The following is a 17325-nucleotide window of genomic DNA, read 5'->3' on the forward strand; positions in this document are numbered from 1 at the left end:
TGTCAGGATGTGTGTAGGCGGGGCAGCGTGCCGAACGTGAGGGGAGGGGAGCTAGGCTCCTCTCACAGTCCGCCCTGAAGACCCGAACGGCGCGGGAAGACAGCGAGAGGAACGCAAAAGGTAAGTGAATTGACACGGGGGACTTGGCTTACTAGAAGGGGGGGGGGGGAATAGTACTGTGGGGGATGAAATACTATATGAGGGATGAATTACTTTATGAGGGATGAAATACTATATGGGGGGATGAAATACTATATGGGGGATGAATTACTATATCAGGGATGAATTACTATATGAGGGATGAAATACTATATGGGGGGATGAAATACTATATGGGGGGATGAAATACTATATGGGGGGATGAATTACTATATGAGGGATGAAATACTATATGGGGGGATGAAATACTATATGAGGGATGAAATACTATATGGGGGATGAATTACTATATGAGGGATGAATTACTGTATGAGGGATGAAATACTATATGGGGGGATGAAATACTATATGAGGGATGAAATACTATATGAGGGGATGAAATACTATATGGGGGGATGAAATACTATATGGGGGATGAAATACTATATGAGGGATGAAATACTATATGAGGGATGAAATACTATATGAGGGATGAATTACTATATGAGGGATGAAATACTATATGGGGGGATGAAATACTATATGGGGGGATGAAATACTATATGGGGGGATGAAATACTATATGAGGGATGAATTACTATATGAGGGATGAAATACTATATGGGGGGATGAAATACTATATGGGGGGATGAAATACTATATGAGGGATGAATTACTATATGGGGGGATGAAATACTATATGAGGGATGAATTACTATATGAGGGATGAAATACTATATGAGGGATGAAATACTATATGGGGGGATGAAATACTATATGAGGGATGAAATACTATATGGGGGGATGAAATACTATATGAGGGATGAAATACTATATGAGGGATGAATTACTATATGGGGGATGAAATACTATATGAGGGATGAAATACTATATGGGGGATGAAATACTATATGGGGGATGAAATACTATACGGGGGATGAAATACTATACGGGGGATGAAATACTATACGAGGGATGAAATACTATACGGGGGATGAATTGCTATGGGGGATGAATTACTATATGGGGGATGAATTACTATGGGGGATGAATTACTATATGGAGGATGAATTACTATATGGGGGATGAATTACTATATGGGGGATGAATTACTATGGGGGATGAATTACTATGGGGGATGAATTACACTATGGGGGATGAATTACACTATGGGGGATGAATTACTATATGGGGGATGAATTACTATGGGGGATGAATTACTATATGGGAGATGTATTTTCAGTTTTAAAAATGTGGCTCTCAAAATAAATTTCAATCATGGTTTTGGCGAGATTTGGCTCAGTTGAAAAAAAAGGTTGCCCACCACTGTAATGATTGGTCTATTTGTGAGCCGAAACACATGTTACGGACTATAAATAGCTCCGGTGTCACTGTTACACTGACAGGAGAAGACATCGCAGTAGATCGCCGATGCGCAGAAGAGCACCGAAGGATCTGGACTCTGGAGGATTATCGCGGACGCAGCACAGAAGAGCGCTGAGTGATGGATCTGGAGGAGACAGGAGAAGAAGAGCACTGACTGATGGATCTGGATGGAGTGCTGAGTGTGACGGACAGCGGCTATCTGGAGGAGACAAGCGCAGTAAGTACTGAGTGACAGTGAGACAGGAACAGATACTGCAGTGATGGACAAATTTTTGAAAAGGAAAGAACTGGACTCTGAACAAAATTCGGAGCCAGATAAGAGCCCAAGTATGAGTGGGGATCAAAAGAAAGCAAAGATGGTTAGCTCAAGGAAATTCTTTGGCACAAGGCAATATAGCGAAAGCTATATTTCATTTGGATTTACTTTCACCGGAGATGCAAAGAAACCAACTCCACTGTGTGTGGTGTGTGGTGAAAAGCTATCTAACAGTGCTATGGTCCCAAGTAAACTTAAACGCCATCTCCAAACGAAACACCCTTCGCTTCAAAACAAGAATGCAGACTTTTTTGTTCACCTGCGTGAAAACACGGAGAAACAGGCAACTTTCATGAGAAAAACCACAAAGGTAAATGAAAGAGCTCTTAAAGCTAGCTATCAAGTTGCTGAACTTATAGCCAAGTCAAAAAAGTCGCACACTGTGGCAGAGACATTAATACTTCCCGCCTGCAAAGCTATTGTAGAGGAGATGCTCGGACCTGAAGCAGCTAAGGAAATAGACAAAGTCCCTCTCTCAGACAACACAATTTCCAGACGTATTAATGACATGTCTGCAGACATAGAAAGTGTGGTTTTGGAAAAGATCCGTATCAGTGAGAAATTTGCATTGCAACTTGACGAGTCTACTGATATCAGTGGACATGCTCAACTCTTGGCCAATGTGCGTTTTGTGGATGGTGATGCAATTAGAGAAAACTTCTTTTTTTGCAAGGCATTGCCAGAAAAAACAACAGGAGAAGAAATTTTTAGGGTCACATCAGAATACCTTGAACAAGGAGGACTTAAGTGGGAAAACTGCACAAGTGTCTGCACCGATGGAGCTGCAGCCATGGTCGGGCGCACCAAAGGCTTTGTAAGCAGAGTGAAGGAAAGAAATCCAGATGTGATTGTTACGCATTGTTTTTTACACCGTGAGGCCCTCGTAGCCAAGACTTTACCAGCAGACCTAGTTCCTGTGTTGGATGATGTTGTGCGCATGGTAAACTTTGTAAAGTCACGACCCGTGAAAAGTCGCATGTTTGCAGCTTTGTGTGAGGAGATGGGAGCGAAGCATAAAACCTTGCTGTTTCATACGGAGGTCCGGTGGTTGTCGCGTGGCAAGGTCTTGGTTCGTGTGTATGAGCTGCGGGAGGAACTTAAAGTGTTTCTGACAAATGAGAGGTCAGATTACGCAAAGCTGCTTGCAAGTGATGAGTGGTGTGCAAGGCTGGCATACCTGGCAGATATTTTTCATCATCTGAATGAGCTGAACACACGAATGCAAGGCCGAAATGAAAATCTGCTTACAAGTACAGATAAAATAAATGGATTCCGTTCAAAGGTGCAACTCTGGCATCAACACGTGGAAAGTGGCAATCTTGAAATGTTCACACTCACCAAGCAATGGCAAGGTGTTCACACTGCTGCACTGGGTGAGATAATAGTTAAACATTTAAAAACTCTCGAGGAGAAGTTGTCATTTTATTTCTCTTCAGTCTCCACTGAATGCCTTGACTGGGTTAGGGACCCTTATAGCTCAGCATCAGTTGGTGGAAAGGACATGACTTTACAGGAGCAGGAGGAACTAACTGAACTGAGACAAAATCGTAGTTTCAAGCTAAGATTTGCTGATCTACCTTTGGACAGTTTTTGGTTGGATACTGCCAAGGAGTTCCCCGTTCTGGCAAACAAAGCTATTTTGACATTGCTCCCATTTTCCACTACATATCTGTGTGAGATGAGCTTTTCAAGCCTGATTGCTATAAAAACTAAAGACAGAGAGAGACTGAGAGCTGTTGACGAAGAGCTACGTGTGTGTCTTTCTTCGATTCCTGCCAGAATATCAGCTTTGTGTTCAGCCAAACAGGCCCAGGTTTCGCACTGAGTAAGTCAACAGAAATATGAACAATTATGAGAATACTTTATTATTTCATAATAAAGTAATTATAAAATAATTTCTTTGTGTTTGATTACTATTCAAGAGAATTACTTTATATATAGTCAATATAGGCACAGAGGTAATTTTTTTTAACATTTTCTAATGGTGGTGTGCCTCGTGATTTTTTTCATGAAAAAAGTGTGCCTTTGCACAAAAAAGGTTGAAAAACACTGATTTAGACAATCCTTACATGTTACTAAGGGTACTTCTATTCTTCATGTATCCCTCCATATTTATAAGCAGTGTTCTATCTCCTTAGCTGAACAAGATCATATTTGTTCCCCTAACCAACCACTGTGGCATAATCCAAGCTTATCACATTTTTCTTCTCTTACTTGTGGTCAATTATGGGCAAGACAAGGGTTAACTTATCTACACCAACTGTATGAGGGGGGCACGTTCAAATCTTTTGTGCAATGGTGCCAGGAGTTATGTATTCCAATGCATTTGTCCTTCTATAATGCACAACTCAGGCATGCTGCGGAAGCACAAATTGGCCTTCGTAATGTTCTCCTTACTAATTCGACACTTGAACGGGCCGTCCTTTGTCCAGACCATAGGAGCTTGATATCTTCCTATTATTCTTTGCTTATGGGTAAACCTGACTCCTACCTATTGAAAATGCAGAACAAATGGTTGGGAGATATCCCTGATCTCAGCTCAAAAAACTGGCAAGAGTTGTTTAATTCACACTCGGGGGACAGTGATTTCGGCTAAAGAGAAGCTTATTCAGTTCCACTATCTGCAATGAGTGTATTACATTACGGCCTGTTTGTTTAAAATGCATAAGAGAGATACTCCTATCTGTCATAAATGTTAAAGTGAGCCTGGTGACTTTCTACATATCGTTTGGAGCTGTAAGAGGATTTGACCCTTTTGACCGCAGGTGACGGCAGTTATTGCTGACACCTTCGACCTCCCTAATATTTGTTGTCCTAAATGGTGCATGTTGGGAATATTTAAAGATTTAGAAATGTCTGCCATTTCCAAACACTTCCTTCATCTGTTGCTTTATTATGCCCGCGAGACAGTTGTGCTTAATTGGACCCGTACAGAGACACTACATATTGGACTATGGAAGAAGGTTATTGATCATACCTTACCTTTGTACAAATTGACGTATGAACCTAGAGGATGTCCCAAAAGTTTTATAAACTTTGGGGCCCTTGGCTTTATTACCTCTGATATCTGACCCCATATGAGGAATTGTTCTGTTATTGGCCTAATGTTTATCCATATCTCACCACTGGGAAATCGATATTTCTTTATTGAGTGCTACCTTGCCCAATGACCTACCTCTCTTCCCAGATATAGGTAAATTAACTTTTTCTGTTAATGCACTTTATTTTGGTACATGCCGAGTTCTTTCCGTTTTTTTGTACCTTTTTTCTTTGATGTGCAGGATGTTTCTGCCAATTGGCTGGTTTTGAGTTGTATAAAACCATGATTAAATGGCTTCTTATATATCTATACCTGCAGTTAGTGTGCATCAGATACTATTGCCATGATTGTACTACTTATAATGGGGTATGTGACTTTATATTACGTTTGTACTGTTGGAGACTGCATTCATCTTATGATGGTATCACTGCTCATTTTGTACACCGATTGCTTGATTATTGCCATGTATACCTGACATGCCTTTTACACACTAAAACCAAGTTTAAAAAAAAAACAAAACAAAAAACATCACATCGTCAAATAAAAGGCATGTAAAGTAACTCACACAGATTTACTTTCTTTCTTACATTTGAGCTCAGGCAGTCAGTATCACCAGTGACATTAAAGTTATTGCTGTCACTATGCAGATAGTGTGAGATTTTTATGTCTGTCACCTTATGTCCACTACCATACACTCCATGTCACTATCCAATATAATTTCTGAAATAATAATTGTTGAATGTGATTACATGAATACTGCAACAGTCCGGAGCTGCTATAATAATTATAACTTTTGTAGACCAATGTAAAAAAGTTTACTCTGGTTTGCCAATGTCTACTGTGAGTACCCAGAATCCTTTTGTTAATGTGTTACCTGGCCATTTTGTTCTTTTAGCACTGGCAGACATTTGACAAGGCCCAAGTCTGGTGCAGACACGGCACGTTCACAGGTTCTCTTCTCTGCGGCGGCACTATTCAGATTTCCATCAGCTTCTTGTGTATCTTTATTTTCTGCTCCTGTCAGCTGTCGCCCTATTATAAGTAGAAAAGATTATAAAAAAAATAAGAGAAAAAAAGGCTTTAATAAATTGTCACCACACACAGAATACTAATCCGCCCGCAGCTTCATTTGCATGGAATTTGCATCAAGTATAAAACATTTCTAACTGTATCAGGTGTCAAAATATCTGCTTCTTCAGCAAGATCCTCCCAACCTGCCATTAACTCTCCCTTTTCCGGCTGTGATTAGCAAGCTGAACACTGAATGAGCAATTACACAAGGACAAAGGGAGCGCTGCTCATTTACATATAAATTTATGGATTACATGCATGGCTGAGGAATATTAACAGACCTAAAATAAGCCCATATATTGCCATTTGTCATTTTGTTTGGCTGCAGTCAGTGAGGATGTGATTGTCATTTAGATAGTTTAAGAGGCGCACAATACAATTGTCAGCTGTTCTTCCAGCTGAGCACAATGCATTATTGTACTTTTGTCTCCAGCTACCTTCCAGTTTGGCCTCTTCCAGAGACTTGTCACTGGCCCCATCCGCCTGTCCGTCTGCGTTCTGCTGGGCGTGCTGAAGGCTCATTTTGTGGCACACTTCAAAAGCCTGTCCGACAGTCCGCACAATCTGCATGGCCTGGCTCTGCCGAGAGAGGCAGAGAAGAAAATGTTGTTTGTTGAGAATATAATTACACGGCTGCCACTATGCAGGCCACAGCACCCTAAATATAAGACAAATAGAATCACAAAGAGCAAAGCAATGTTTTCTAAAAAGGATTAATGGCCTTTTAAGTGAACTATAGCAATACCTAACATTTTATTCATGGTTAAAGCCATTTACTGGTAAAAAGATCCATGTTGATTCCTAAAATTCTTCACAGTGCCAACTGATACAATGTGAAGAGTCTCTTCACTACAAACACTTCATGACATTGGCTGCGACTGATCGCATGCAATTCTTAAAGAATCATCTTGGCAGCATCATGTTATTATCAATGTCTGAAAGAAGAGCAATCTGCTTTGCCTGACAGCAAACCAGACAATGAATCTGATTGGTGGCTTCCCCTGCACACAAGGAAAAATCTGGAGTCCATGTTTGTAGCACTCACCTTCTTCTTGGATTTGAAGACATTACATTTGAAAGTGTTGCTGGCACCGTCCCGGGCAATATAGCTGAATATCTTTAGATCCTGTGAGTCGTGTGAAACGTAGAATATCCTGCAGGAAGAAAGAAAAAAACTTTTCAGCTTGCCTGTCATCCTGTAAATGGCGTTTCCGTCATGAATATTCAGCACAGCCTGGAAGAGGGGCGAGGAGATTAAACATTCAGCAGTGATCTGAGCCAGGCTGGAAATAGAATATGATCATATTCTGGAATTGGGTGAAATTATGCTGGCACTCAGCAACTGCCACACTGCCAACTAGCCGCTCATCAGAATGCAGCTTAAATCCAAATTTAACCCTCTATGCAATAATCTCGCAGCAAGCTGTGAACACCTCCCAAAATCTCTTTTTTTTAAAGTTTTTGACTATTGGCAAGACTGTCAATTTAAAGATGTATCTTGGTGCAGGGCAATAAACTGGAAGTCACAGAAATAACTGCCTAAATGAATAATGATGAGCACACACCCTTGGGGGAAAGTATTCTCCTGCACACATCTGACTTTGTGACACACTTCTGGGAATACTAAAAAAATATTTTTTAGGACCCTCTGCACAAAAACAGGATTTTATTTTTGTTTACATACATTGGAATACATGTTTAAGCTGGCCAGTTGCTTCAAAGTAATATTTCTCTGGCCAGTCCCTACTCTGCCCTGCAAAACGCAAATGCTCCAGTGGATATATTGCCAATATAGGGCAAACAGACACAGGTTTGTTTGTTGACTGGTAGGAGGGCAATATTCGATAGGGAAAACAAACTCCACCAATCAGACTGAGAATAGAACAAATTGAGAATAAATAAATAAATAAATTACCCGCTTTTGCTGCCACAGCTGTTTTAGCATTGGTTCTTTTGCACACGTAAAAAAAAAAATAATTTTAGGCATGAAGATTAGTTAACCCCCCCCCCCCTTCCCCCCAGTATGTAATTTCTGAAAGCAGACACCTGCAGAATACAATAGTGTTCCAATTTTTTATGTCACAGAATATTCATGCTATGGTTTATTGAGTGCAAAATTTCTGTAAAAAAAAAAACACACTAAAGTTAAAGTATAACTACAAAACTAGAAAAAAAAGTGTTGACTTTATAGAGTGGAGATGGATTAGAAAACCTATTAGATTTTTATTGCTGGCTGTAAACCGGTGGGGGGAGATTCACCCTCTCTAGTTGTCCTGTTTACCATTGTCATTGAAAGTGAAAGTAAAAGAAAATCCCACATTTTGGGTTGTGCCCAGAAAAGTAATAGAGGGGAAATCTTTGGATAGGGGCACTAGTTCTGGTGACCTACGGGAATTGCCTTAGTTTGTGGGGTTTCCTCTCACTTTCTGTTTTGGCTATGGGACAGGAAGTGAGTAAATCTCCCAATGGGACAGAAATAGCAAAAAAACCAAATGGGGTTATTGCTCTCCCTTACGCTATCCAAAATGAAAAAAATGTGTTTGCCTATAGCTCTACTTTAATTTTAGGGCACACAAATGCAATATATTGAATATCAATTTCAATATATTTCTTTTATCCACTAAACTTTATTTAGGTACTTGGGCATAATTTTATTTTTTATTTTATTTTTTTGCCACTAAACTTCATTTGTTATCACATAGTGGACAAAAGTCCCTTATATGATCATTTTTTTTGGCGACAAGTTATCTTTAATGAGACATCAGGAGTCTTCTAGATCCCCGATGTGTCACCTGCCCTCCATTAAAGCTATCAAAGAAGCAGGACAGGTAATTGACATTTCACACCACTTTTGGGTTCTTCTAAAGGTAGGGGAGATCAGCGAACAGGTGTTTGCTGGTCTAATTCCCCTCCACCTGGTGGCACCCGCCATGCTGGTCTTGTGTCGACCGACAGGTGCGCTGGACCTGGGAAACATGATGAGGGGACAAATGTTCCTAAAGCATGTGGGCGGTTGGTTTGTCCGGTTTACACAAGCCACCATTGATGTTACACTCCACCTCGCTGCTGCCAATGCATGACATACATCAGTGGCAGTGATAGGATTAAAGACTAACTTCAATTTTCTTACCATGTTACACCAATATTTAGGGTATAACATGGTAACAAGCTGTATAAATCTATTATAACTCACAGCTGGGGGAAGTTATTGATTGAAACATACTGAAATAATTTACCTCATTTGCTAAGATAACCTTTTTCTTTATAGTCCATTGAGGGACATAGGAATTCTTTACAACTCTCGACTGTCCTGTTATACTGCTGCCTATAGAAGAAATGGACACTGGCAACTCTGGCCCACAACTGTCATGCCTCAGTTTTTGCTAGTGTCCTCAGGTGAGTGGGCAAGCTTTTTTCAGTTGTGCTGTTCTCTTTTCATGTTTTCCCAAGGGAGAAATTACACTTCAATAGTTTTCAGTGTTCTGACCGGCCTTTGTTAGACAAAGCACATTAGGTACTTTGTCCCACGTCCCTACATGGTTTGTAAGCCTAGCAACGAGGTTGTACAGGAGGAATAGAATTTATTCTATCCTGAGAAGAGGAGATTAAGGGGTAATATGATCATGTATATATATAAATACATACATGGTTCATATACGTAGTGAACTTGGAGTAGAGTTATTCACTTTAAGGTTATCTCAGAGGAGAAGGGGGCACACTTTACTTCTGGAGAAAAAGAGATTTAATCTCCAAATACAGAAAGGTTTCTTAACAGTGAGAGCTGTGAAAAGGTGGGATAGATTCCCTCAAGAGCTGGTTCTGGGCCAGCTCAGTAAATTGCTTTAAAAATATGCCTGGATTCTTTCCTAAATGCACATAAAATAACTGGATACTAACATATATAGGGAAAGTTGATCCAGGTAGTAACTGCCACTTGGGGGATCAGGAAGGATTTTTTTCCCCTGCTGGAGGAAATTGGTTCATGCTTTGCTGGGGTATTTTTTTGCCCTCCTCTGGATCACTTCTGGGTATAGGGTTTTGTATATAGGATGGTATAATTTTTTTTTTCCTTTTTATTTGGTTGAGCTAGATGGACTTGTGTCCTTTTTCAACCAAACTAAATATGCAACTATGCCCCCTCCATCCCCTTCCATTTTACACTGCTTGTCTCGGGCAAGTGTTTGAAATCAAGACAAGTTCCACTTAGCAAGCAGCTGTCCATCTTGCTAGCTACATTATTGGATGGTCACAGGGAAAAGGAGCCCAAACAAAAGCACATAGGAGCATGGGGTAAAGTACTACATATACTTTGTCCTCTGGGAGACAGAACACTAAAAAACTGAATTGGGAGTTCTTCTTTAAGTTGTACCAGTCACATTTTCAGGCTTTACCTTATACCAGTCCCTGTTTTTTTGTTGTCTTTCTTGAGCCTGTTAGCCTTTGTTACTATGTTGCCAAGACCTCTGTTGGACCGCTTTTGGATACACTAAACGTCTAAATTCTATGAGATGTCTGTGTCTCTCAATGACACAAAATCCTCTTCTTGGAGTCCATTGAGGAACACAGGTCTTTCCCCTTTATTTTTAATTATGCACTACTTTGCTACAAAACTGAGGAATGATAATAGTGTTATTCTGTGCTGGTCGACGGCCTTTTTTGTTGCCAGGGTCCCTTTCTCCTAAGTAACTCAATGGATTCCAAGAAAATAATTTTACAGTAAGTACAAAATCGAATGTTCTTTTAATTTTTGTTATACATTGTTTGACACATTTTGTTATACAGTGATCCATGTGAGAAAATTACTGACTTATGCAGGCCATAGATGGGGAGAAAAACGGCAGATTTTTCTTTTAAAAAACGAAAATTCGGTCGTTCAAGCGGCCGACGTTGCCATCAATGGTAAAAAAAAATCGGCCGATTTTCATCCCTTCTACAGCCAGCAAAAAGTGTCCCTGAAGAGAGCTCTGCTATTTCTGACAGTTCCTTGACATTTACAGCGGTTGAAACATTGTATCTATTTATTTCCATTTAGGATACAGATGTTTTTATTCTGAAACAAATAGATACAATGTTTCAACCGCTGTAAATGTCAAAGAACTGTCAGAGAACTGTCAGAAATAGCGGAGCTCTCTGCAGATACACTTTTTGCTGGACTGGAATTATTCTTATTTTCATCCTACTTCCTCTTCTTCTTCCTCATCCTACTTCCTCTTCTTCTTCCTCATCCTACTTCCTCTTCTTCTTCCTCATCCTCTTCCTCATCCTCTTCTTCCTCATCCTCATCCTCTTCTTCTTCATCATCCTCTTCTTCTTCATCATCCTCTTCTTCTTCATCATCCTCTTCTTCTTCATCATCCTCTTCTTCTTCATCATCCTCTTCTTCTTCATCATCCTCATCCTCTTCTTCCTCATCCTCTTCTTCTTCATCATCCTCATCCTCTTCTTCTTCATCATCATCCTCATCCTCCTCATTTTCTTCTTCTTCATCCTCATTTTCTTCTTCCTCATCCTCTTCTTCTTCATCATCCTCATCCTCCTCTTCTTCATCCTCATCCTCCTCCTCCTCTTCTTCTTCATCCTCATCCTCCTCTTCATCCTCCTCATCCTCTTCTTCTTCATCCTCCTCATCCTCTTCTTCATCCTCATCCTCTTCTTCATCCTCATCCTCTTCTTCATCCTCATCCTCTTCTTCATCCTCTTCTTCTTCATCCTCTTCTTCTTCATCCTCTTCTTCTTCATCCTCTTCTTCTTCATCCTCTTCTTCTTCATCCTCTTCCTCTTCTTCTTTTTGTCTTCCTCTTGCAGGTCACTGCTCATGCGCAGTTTTTTTATCGGTAAAAAATCGGCCGATTCGCCCACTAATTGCCGCGAAAATCGGCCGATCGGCAAAATCGGCCGATTTTTTTCCAACTTTACCGAAAAAAAAAAACGGCCAAAATACCGAAAAACGGCCGACCAAATCGCCCACTAACGATCCGAAAATCGGCCGATTTTATTTTCGGCCGAAAAATCGGCCGATTTTCGACCCATCTTCGGCCTGCATTAGTTGCTGCTGTCAGAATACAGTTCTTCCTTCTTAAAGTCAAAGTACACTAATCAAAATTCTATTCTCTTTGTATAGAGAATAAGAGCAAAATAAATAAGGAGTGTCTATAATAAAAAAAATAAAAATAAAGAATAAGAAATACTGTGCATCTGGTTACACATTCTATTTGTTAGTGTCAATAACATCCCCATAATACCTTTTTAAAGTTTATTGCAATGACAGTTTCCCAGACCAGGACTCGGGACAATACATATGTGGTTCCTGGAATTACGTGACACAGTAGGAAGTACCCCATTGGGGGCTATACAGTCTGTTCTAGATTGGTGTGTATTGTATTATCTTTTCCCTCAGAACAACTTCTGCCATCATAGATATTGCTTAACAATAAATCACAAATAAAGTAAAGCAGACATTTTGTAACTGGAAGGATGAAAACGTTTTTGATAAACTTTTTTTTACTTAGTTTAAAATCCTTTACTCTGTGTTCATTGGAGGAAATAGCTCTGCTTTAGGTGAACACCAACTGGGTATAATCGCCACCTGCAGCATTTGGTGCACTAAATACAAAAGACAGCTCAGGGGGCAACCCCTGCTGGTAGCCAAAACTCCCTCCACAGCTGTGGACACTCCACAGTGCAAATAGCAAAATGAAAAGAATTTATACATGACGCAGCAGCAAGCTAGAGAGACGGGTGCTGTGTCTTTCCATGAATGCAGAGAAAAGGATTTTACAGCGAGTACACAAAATCTAATTTTCTCTTTCCTTTAAAGCACACTGCTCTTCTTTGGATAATCACCAACTGGAACTTTCCAAAGCAGTGCCACAATGGGACGGGTACATACTGTAATAGGAACAAAAACACACACTAACTGCCTTAAAGAAAATTGGTACAGGCCAGTCAAACTGCTACCTGCAAAACTTTATGCTCAGAACAGACATTGGCTGATGTTGCTAGATCCACCTTGTGACATTTGGTGAATGTATGAATATATGTCCAAGTGGTCGCCTTACAATCCTGTGAAATTGAGGTCCAATGACAGCCTAGGATGCAATTACCACCCAGTAGAGTGTGTAATGGTAGTTCTCACGGCTTGATAGCATACGCTTGTACAATGGTTTGCCAGATCGTAGAAGTCAGCACTGCAGGGCCCTTTAATGGGCCCTCTACAATCAACAACAGGAAGTCTATTAATGCTTATCTGTAGGATCTTTAACCACTTCACCCCATAGGACGTACGGGTACGGCTACAGCCGCTTGATCACTTCTACAAGATGCAGAAGAGCACCCCACACCCGCTGCCTTCACCAGCTCTCTTATGCTATCAGGGAGCCAGGATTACCACAGCTTGGTGTTCTTGTGAAGAGAGAGGGGAGGAAGGTACATCCATATCCGCCTACCCTCTGTAATATAACAAACAGAATGATGAGGATTTAGTCACTTCCAGTTTGATGTTTACAAGCCATTACTGGGGAAGAGGAGAGATTTGGGATCTAAGAGACCCCAGATCTCTCAGTAAAGAGTACCTGTCATTGCCCAAGGGATCACTTGTGATAGCAATAAAATTGATTAAAATAAAAGTGTAAAAAAGTTTTAAATAAAATAAATAATAAAAAAAATTAAAATGCCCACATCCCCCTTTACTATGATAGCAACCATTGTATATAAGGAACATGTGCTCAGATGGTAAATTAGGTAGGAGGTTCTTGAGCATGCATCACATGGTGGCACTCAGCTTTAGCTCTGTCATGGCTAGACAGGCATGTCTTAAAGGGGTAGATGCCCCAAAAGCAAACAGAGTGCCACAATAGCTCCAGTAGTTCCCCACTACAGGGAAGCATTTGGCTGCACTACCCGCCATACACCTGTGTCTTAAAGGGGTATATGCTGCAAAAGCACAGTGACCCTAGCTGGTAACCTCTATACTAACAGTGAAGCCTCCAAACATCTTGTTATTACCCCCCTAGACAACACAGAAAAGAGCAAGGAGGGGATGGGGTATAAAAGGGAGAGGAGCAGATAGAATCTACTCAACGCACCTTCAGCAACACACTTGCCAGGAGCCACAAAGCTCTCTGCACTGCAGAGCACCAGCATCTGGAGTTGAGGTGCTGTAGGCCTGTAAGGAAGGCACTGTTACAAACCAGCAGTTTGGTCAGTCATATGTGTTCCCTTAGGGTAAAAAACCTACAGGCTGCCTGTTTGGAAACTGGGCTGGTGCAGCCAATCCTGCATGGAACAAACTGTATTTGCTTGATAGCTGCAACTGAGGGTTTTACCAAAATCTATATAGCCCTACCTGAGATCCAGCCAGCAGATTGCTTGAAGAAACCAAAGAATCTTTGAATTTCTAACAGGAAAGTTATGTGTACTATCTTTGTGAAACTAGACTAATAACTGCATGTCTTTACTGTGGATGGGGGTTTTGGCCACTAGCAGGAACTGCCCCCCAGGTCCTTTTAGGATCCTTTTAGTGCGGCTAGTGTTAAACCCCTGCAATTGGCAATATACCTAAATGGTGATAATCTAAATCAGAGGTGTGTTCAATGAATGAAAGAGAAAAATTTCATGGGTAAGCGACCACTACACTGGGTTTGTTTTGGTGTATTGTGATAATGATGGTGTACACAGCAATAAGACTGCTCTAAGTATTGGGTAATTGGATTTGGCCATAGGTGGGACTGGGGGTGAGGAAGATTTCTTACCTGTAGACAGGGTCGTGCATCAGCAGCATCTTACTTTCATCCCATGTCCATTCCTTCCTCTGTGGCACAGAAAACACCATTAGAAACATCATACAGGACAGCAGACTTTGAAAAAGAAACTGACATCATTGACGTCAGCAACATAGACAGCCTGATTGTTCTGCATCCACTGCAGTTCAAGAGAATCCCCAGCAGCTGCCCAAGTTGCAGACTATCGATGGCAGAGCTTCTGAGTGGATGAAAAGATGCCTGCAGTGCCCCATGTTCACACTCAACCCTTAAGCCGTGTACACACGATGAGAATATCAGACAAATGATCATCCTTTTTTTTTTTTTTTGCATGCTAGTCACCATATCAAAAATGAAGAAGTTACTCAATTTACGAAAATTCTCATATGACAGCAAAGAACTTCGGAAGTGATGTAATGACTGTATTGTATTTGTGTTGTATTTTCGGACAAAAAAACTGTACGGGTTAAACGAAAACCATTAGTTCTGATATCATACAAGAAAAATTAGTTCTGATATCATAAAAAAAAATTTGCGTTTGTCCCTTTAGATAATTTCAGAGAAACTGTTGTGGTCAGCTGTCGAAAGCCATGTTCCAACGATCAGATTATCGTACGATCGCTTCGAAGGACAAAAAGTATTTTTCAGACGATTTTCTGATCATGTGTACGAGGCTTTACAAGTCTTACAAGTGAGGCTGGGTGTGGTCAATGACTCACAGCTGAAGCAGCCTCACCACCTAATAAGCCCAGCACTAACGCCCCATTTACAGTTGTGCAACGTATCAATTTTTGTGTGCTTTTTGCACATTTTTTGTGTGACAGCATAGGGCAGCCCATTCAGTTGAATGGACTGCCTTATGTGCAACAATTGTGCCAAAGAAGTTCCTGCTCCTTTTTTTGACATTGAGCCTCATGCACGACTGTTACCCGCATTAAGAAATAATGACACCACAAGCGTGGTGTGCATTTTAGCACATTTTTCATGCATCTCTGTAAATGTTCCAAGAACACTAAGAGGAGAGTGAAGCCAAAAGATAGGACTGGCAGTATTATCATCACCACTTACTTGTCAGTGCAGGTGTCTTCCCCCACATTGTTGGCAAGTTTTAGATAGTTGCATAAAACTGGCCTTTATGAACTGCAGAGCAGATAAAATTAGAATACACCGCAGATAACTTGGTATAGAACGTCGCTCTTATTGCAATACCCATTCGAATCTTAAACATCTAATGTAAATGAGCGTGTGGCCCACACACAGGCACCATTAAATGAGATTTCTTCGCTTTTCATCTTCTATTTTATAAAAATAAACGAGTCCTACAAGATTTCTCTTCACACCTTCAAAGCTCTGAAATCAATTACCCGTCACAGTCACCTCCATGATGCCAGCTTTGATCAGGGACAGCAAGCTGACACACATTGGAGGGAGCTGGTTCTCTGTAGGAAGGTTTCCTGTTGGCACATTCCCAGAGTTACAATAAATATACACAATTAACTACTCAGAAAAACTCACTATTTAAAAACTGATATTTCAGCTATAAGTGGATACAAGAGCTTCATCTTCTTGAATCACTGATGGATTCCAGTTCTCAGCTCCCTCTACCTATTGTACATATTGGATTCTTAGGGCTGGTACACGTGTTTATGGTGTGTTTTTGGAGCACTATATTTCAGCACATTTTACATGCGTTTTAGGCATATTCCCTTTGAACTCTATAGAATGTGTGTTTTAATGAAAGCACATCAAATGTTCACCAGGCTCTTATATCCTAGATATGAAGGCATGTGCACCCAACTCAGGAAGAATTCCAATAGGTTCAACATGAATAAAGAATTTCACAAACATGAAGCAGAATTCTGCAGCAGATGAAAAAAACAAGGACACAAAACTGCAGCATAACGTTGTCTCCCAAATCTTTACAATATGAAGACAATCCAAATATTCACATGAGGAGAACACAATGGTTTTATCAAGTCTTGTTAGCAGTTGAAAATGAGCATATCCTCTTCTATCACAAGGGACAGTAATCTCCCAGGTGTGAACATTCAGGGATAGCACACTCAGTACATTTTCTACAGACCGGAGGATAAGAAGCCTTCAGAAAGTTGAACAGAAGAGAGTAAAGGGAGTATGAGGGAATAAAGCAGAAATATGACTCCCGTCTGAAGTCCCAAGCCTTGCTGTAAATACGTTCATCTTCTTTGCTTATTACACACCCATTTCTGAAGCTGCGCTCACAGCATTCCCATCATGCAATCTCTTTATCAAATGCAGCGCCCAGTGGCCTCATAAGATGCACTCATCCATTATACATCATGGCCAGAAATGAGATTTTCACACATTCATCCAGAAAGTTCTGCCACTTTATATTACTAGAATAAAGCTGAATGTTAGTTCAGATAAAATGTTAATCAGATATGGTGCTTTTCCCACAATGCTGTGCTGCGGGGATAGTGCAGTATTTACAGATCAATACGTGATGCATAATCTCACCTTCTGTTTCTTTCTCATCACTACTTTGACTCCGTCCAGGGACACTGTGATTCCGACTTTCTTCTTCTTGATGTTTTTGGCTTTGAACTCATACTGGTGGGAAAAAAGTGGAAAGCAAA

The 17325-nt window shown here is 40.6% G+C and overlaps 1 protein-coding gene across 2 annotated transcripts in view; it reads right to left on the reverse strand.

Moving 5' to 3' along the window:
• LOC149456307 (carboxyl-terminal PDZ ligand of neuronal nitric oxide synthase protein-like) overlaps positions 1–17325 on the reverse strand; it is a 176492-nt gene that overhangs the window by 57294 nt on the left and 101873 nt on the right. For both annotated transcript variants that reach the window (XM_089685237.1, XM_089685236.1), the window contains 5 exons: positions 17207–17299; positions 14702–14760; positions 6997–7105; positions 6389–6530; positions 5755–5912 (listed from right to left, as the gene is read on the reverse strand). In XM_089685237.1, the coding sequence (XP_089541363.1) occupies positions 5755–5912; positions 6389–6530; positions 6997–7105; positions 14702–14760; positions 17207–17299 (561 nt within the window). The remainder of the gene's footprint in view (positions 1–5754; positions 5913–6388; positions 6531–6996; positions 7106–14701; positions 14761–17206; positions 17300–17325) is intronic.

This window comes from Staurois parvus, unplaced genomic scaffold, assembly GCF_062004578.1.
Source record: "Staurois parvus isolate SC_StPar_1 unplaced genomic scaffold, SC_StPar_1.0 ptg000365l, whole genome shotgun sequence".
Lineage (NCBI taxonomy): Eukaryota > Metazoa > Chordata > Amphibia > Anura > Ranidae > Staurois > Staurois parvus.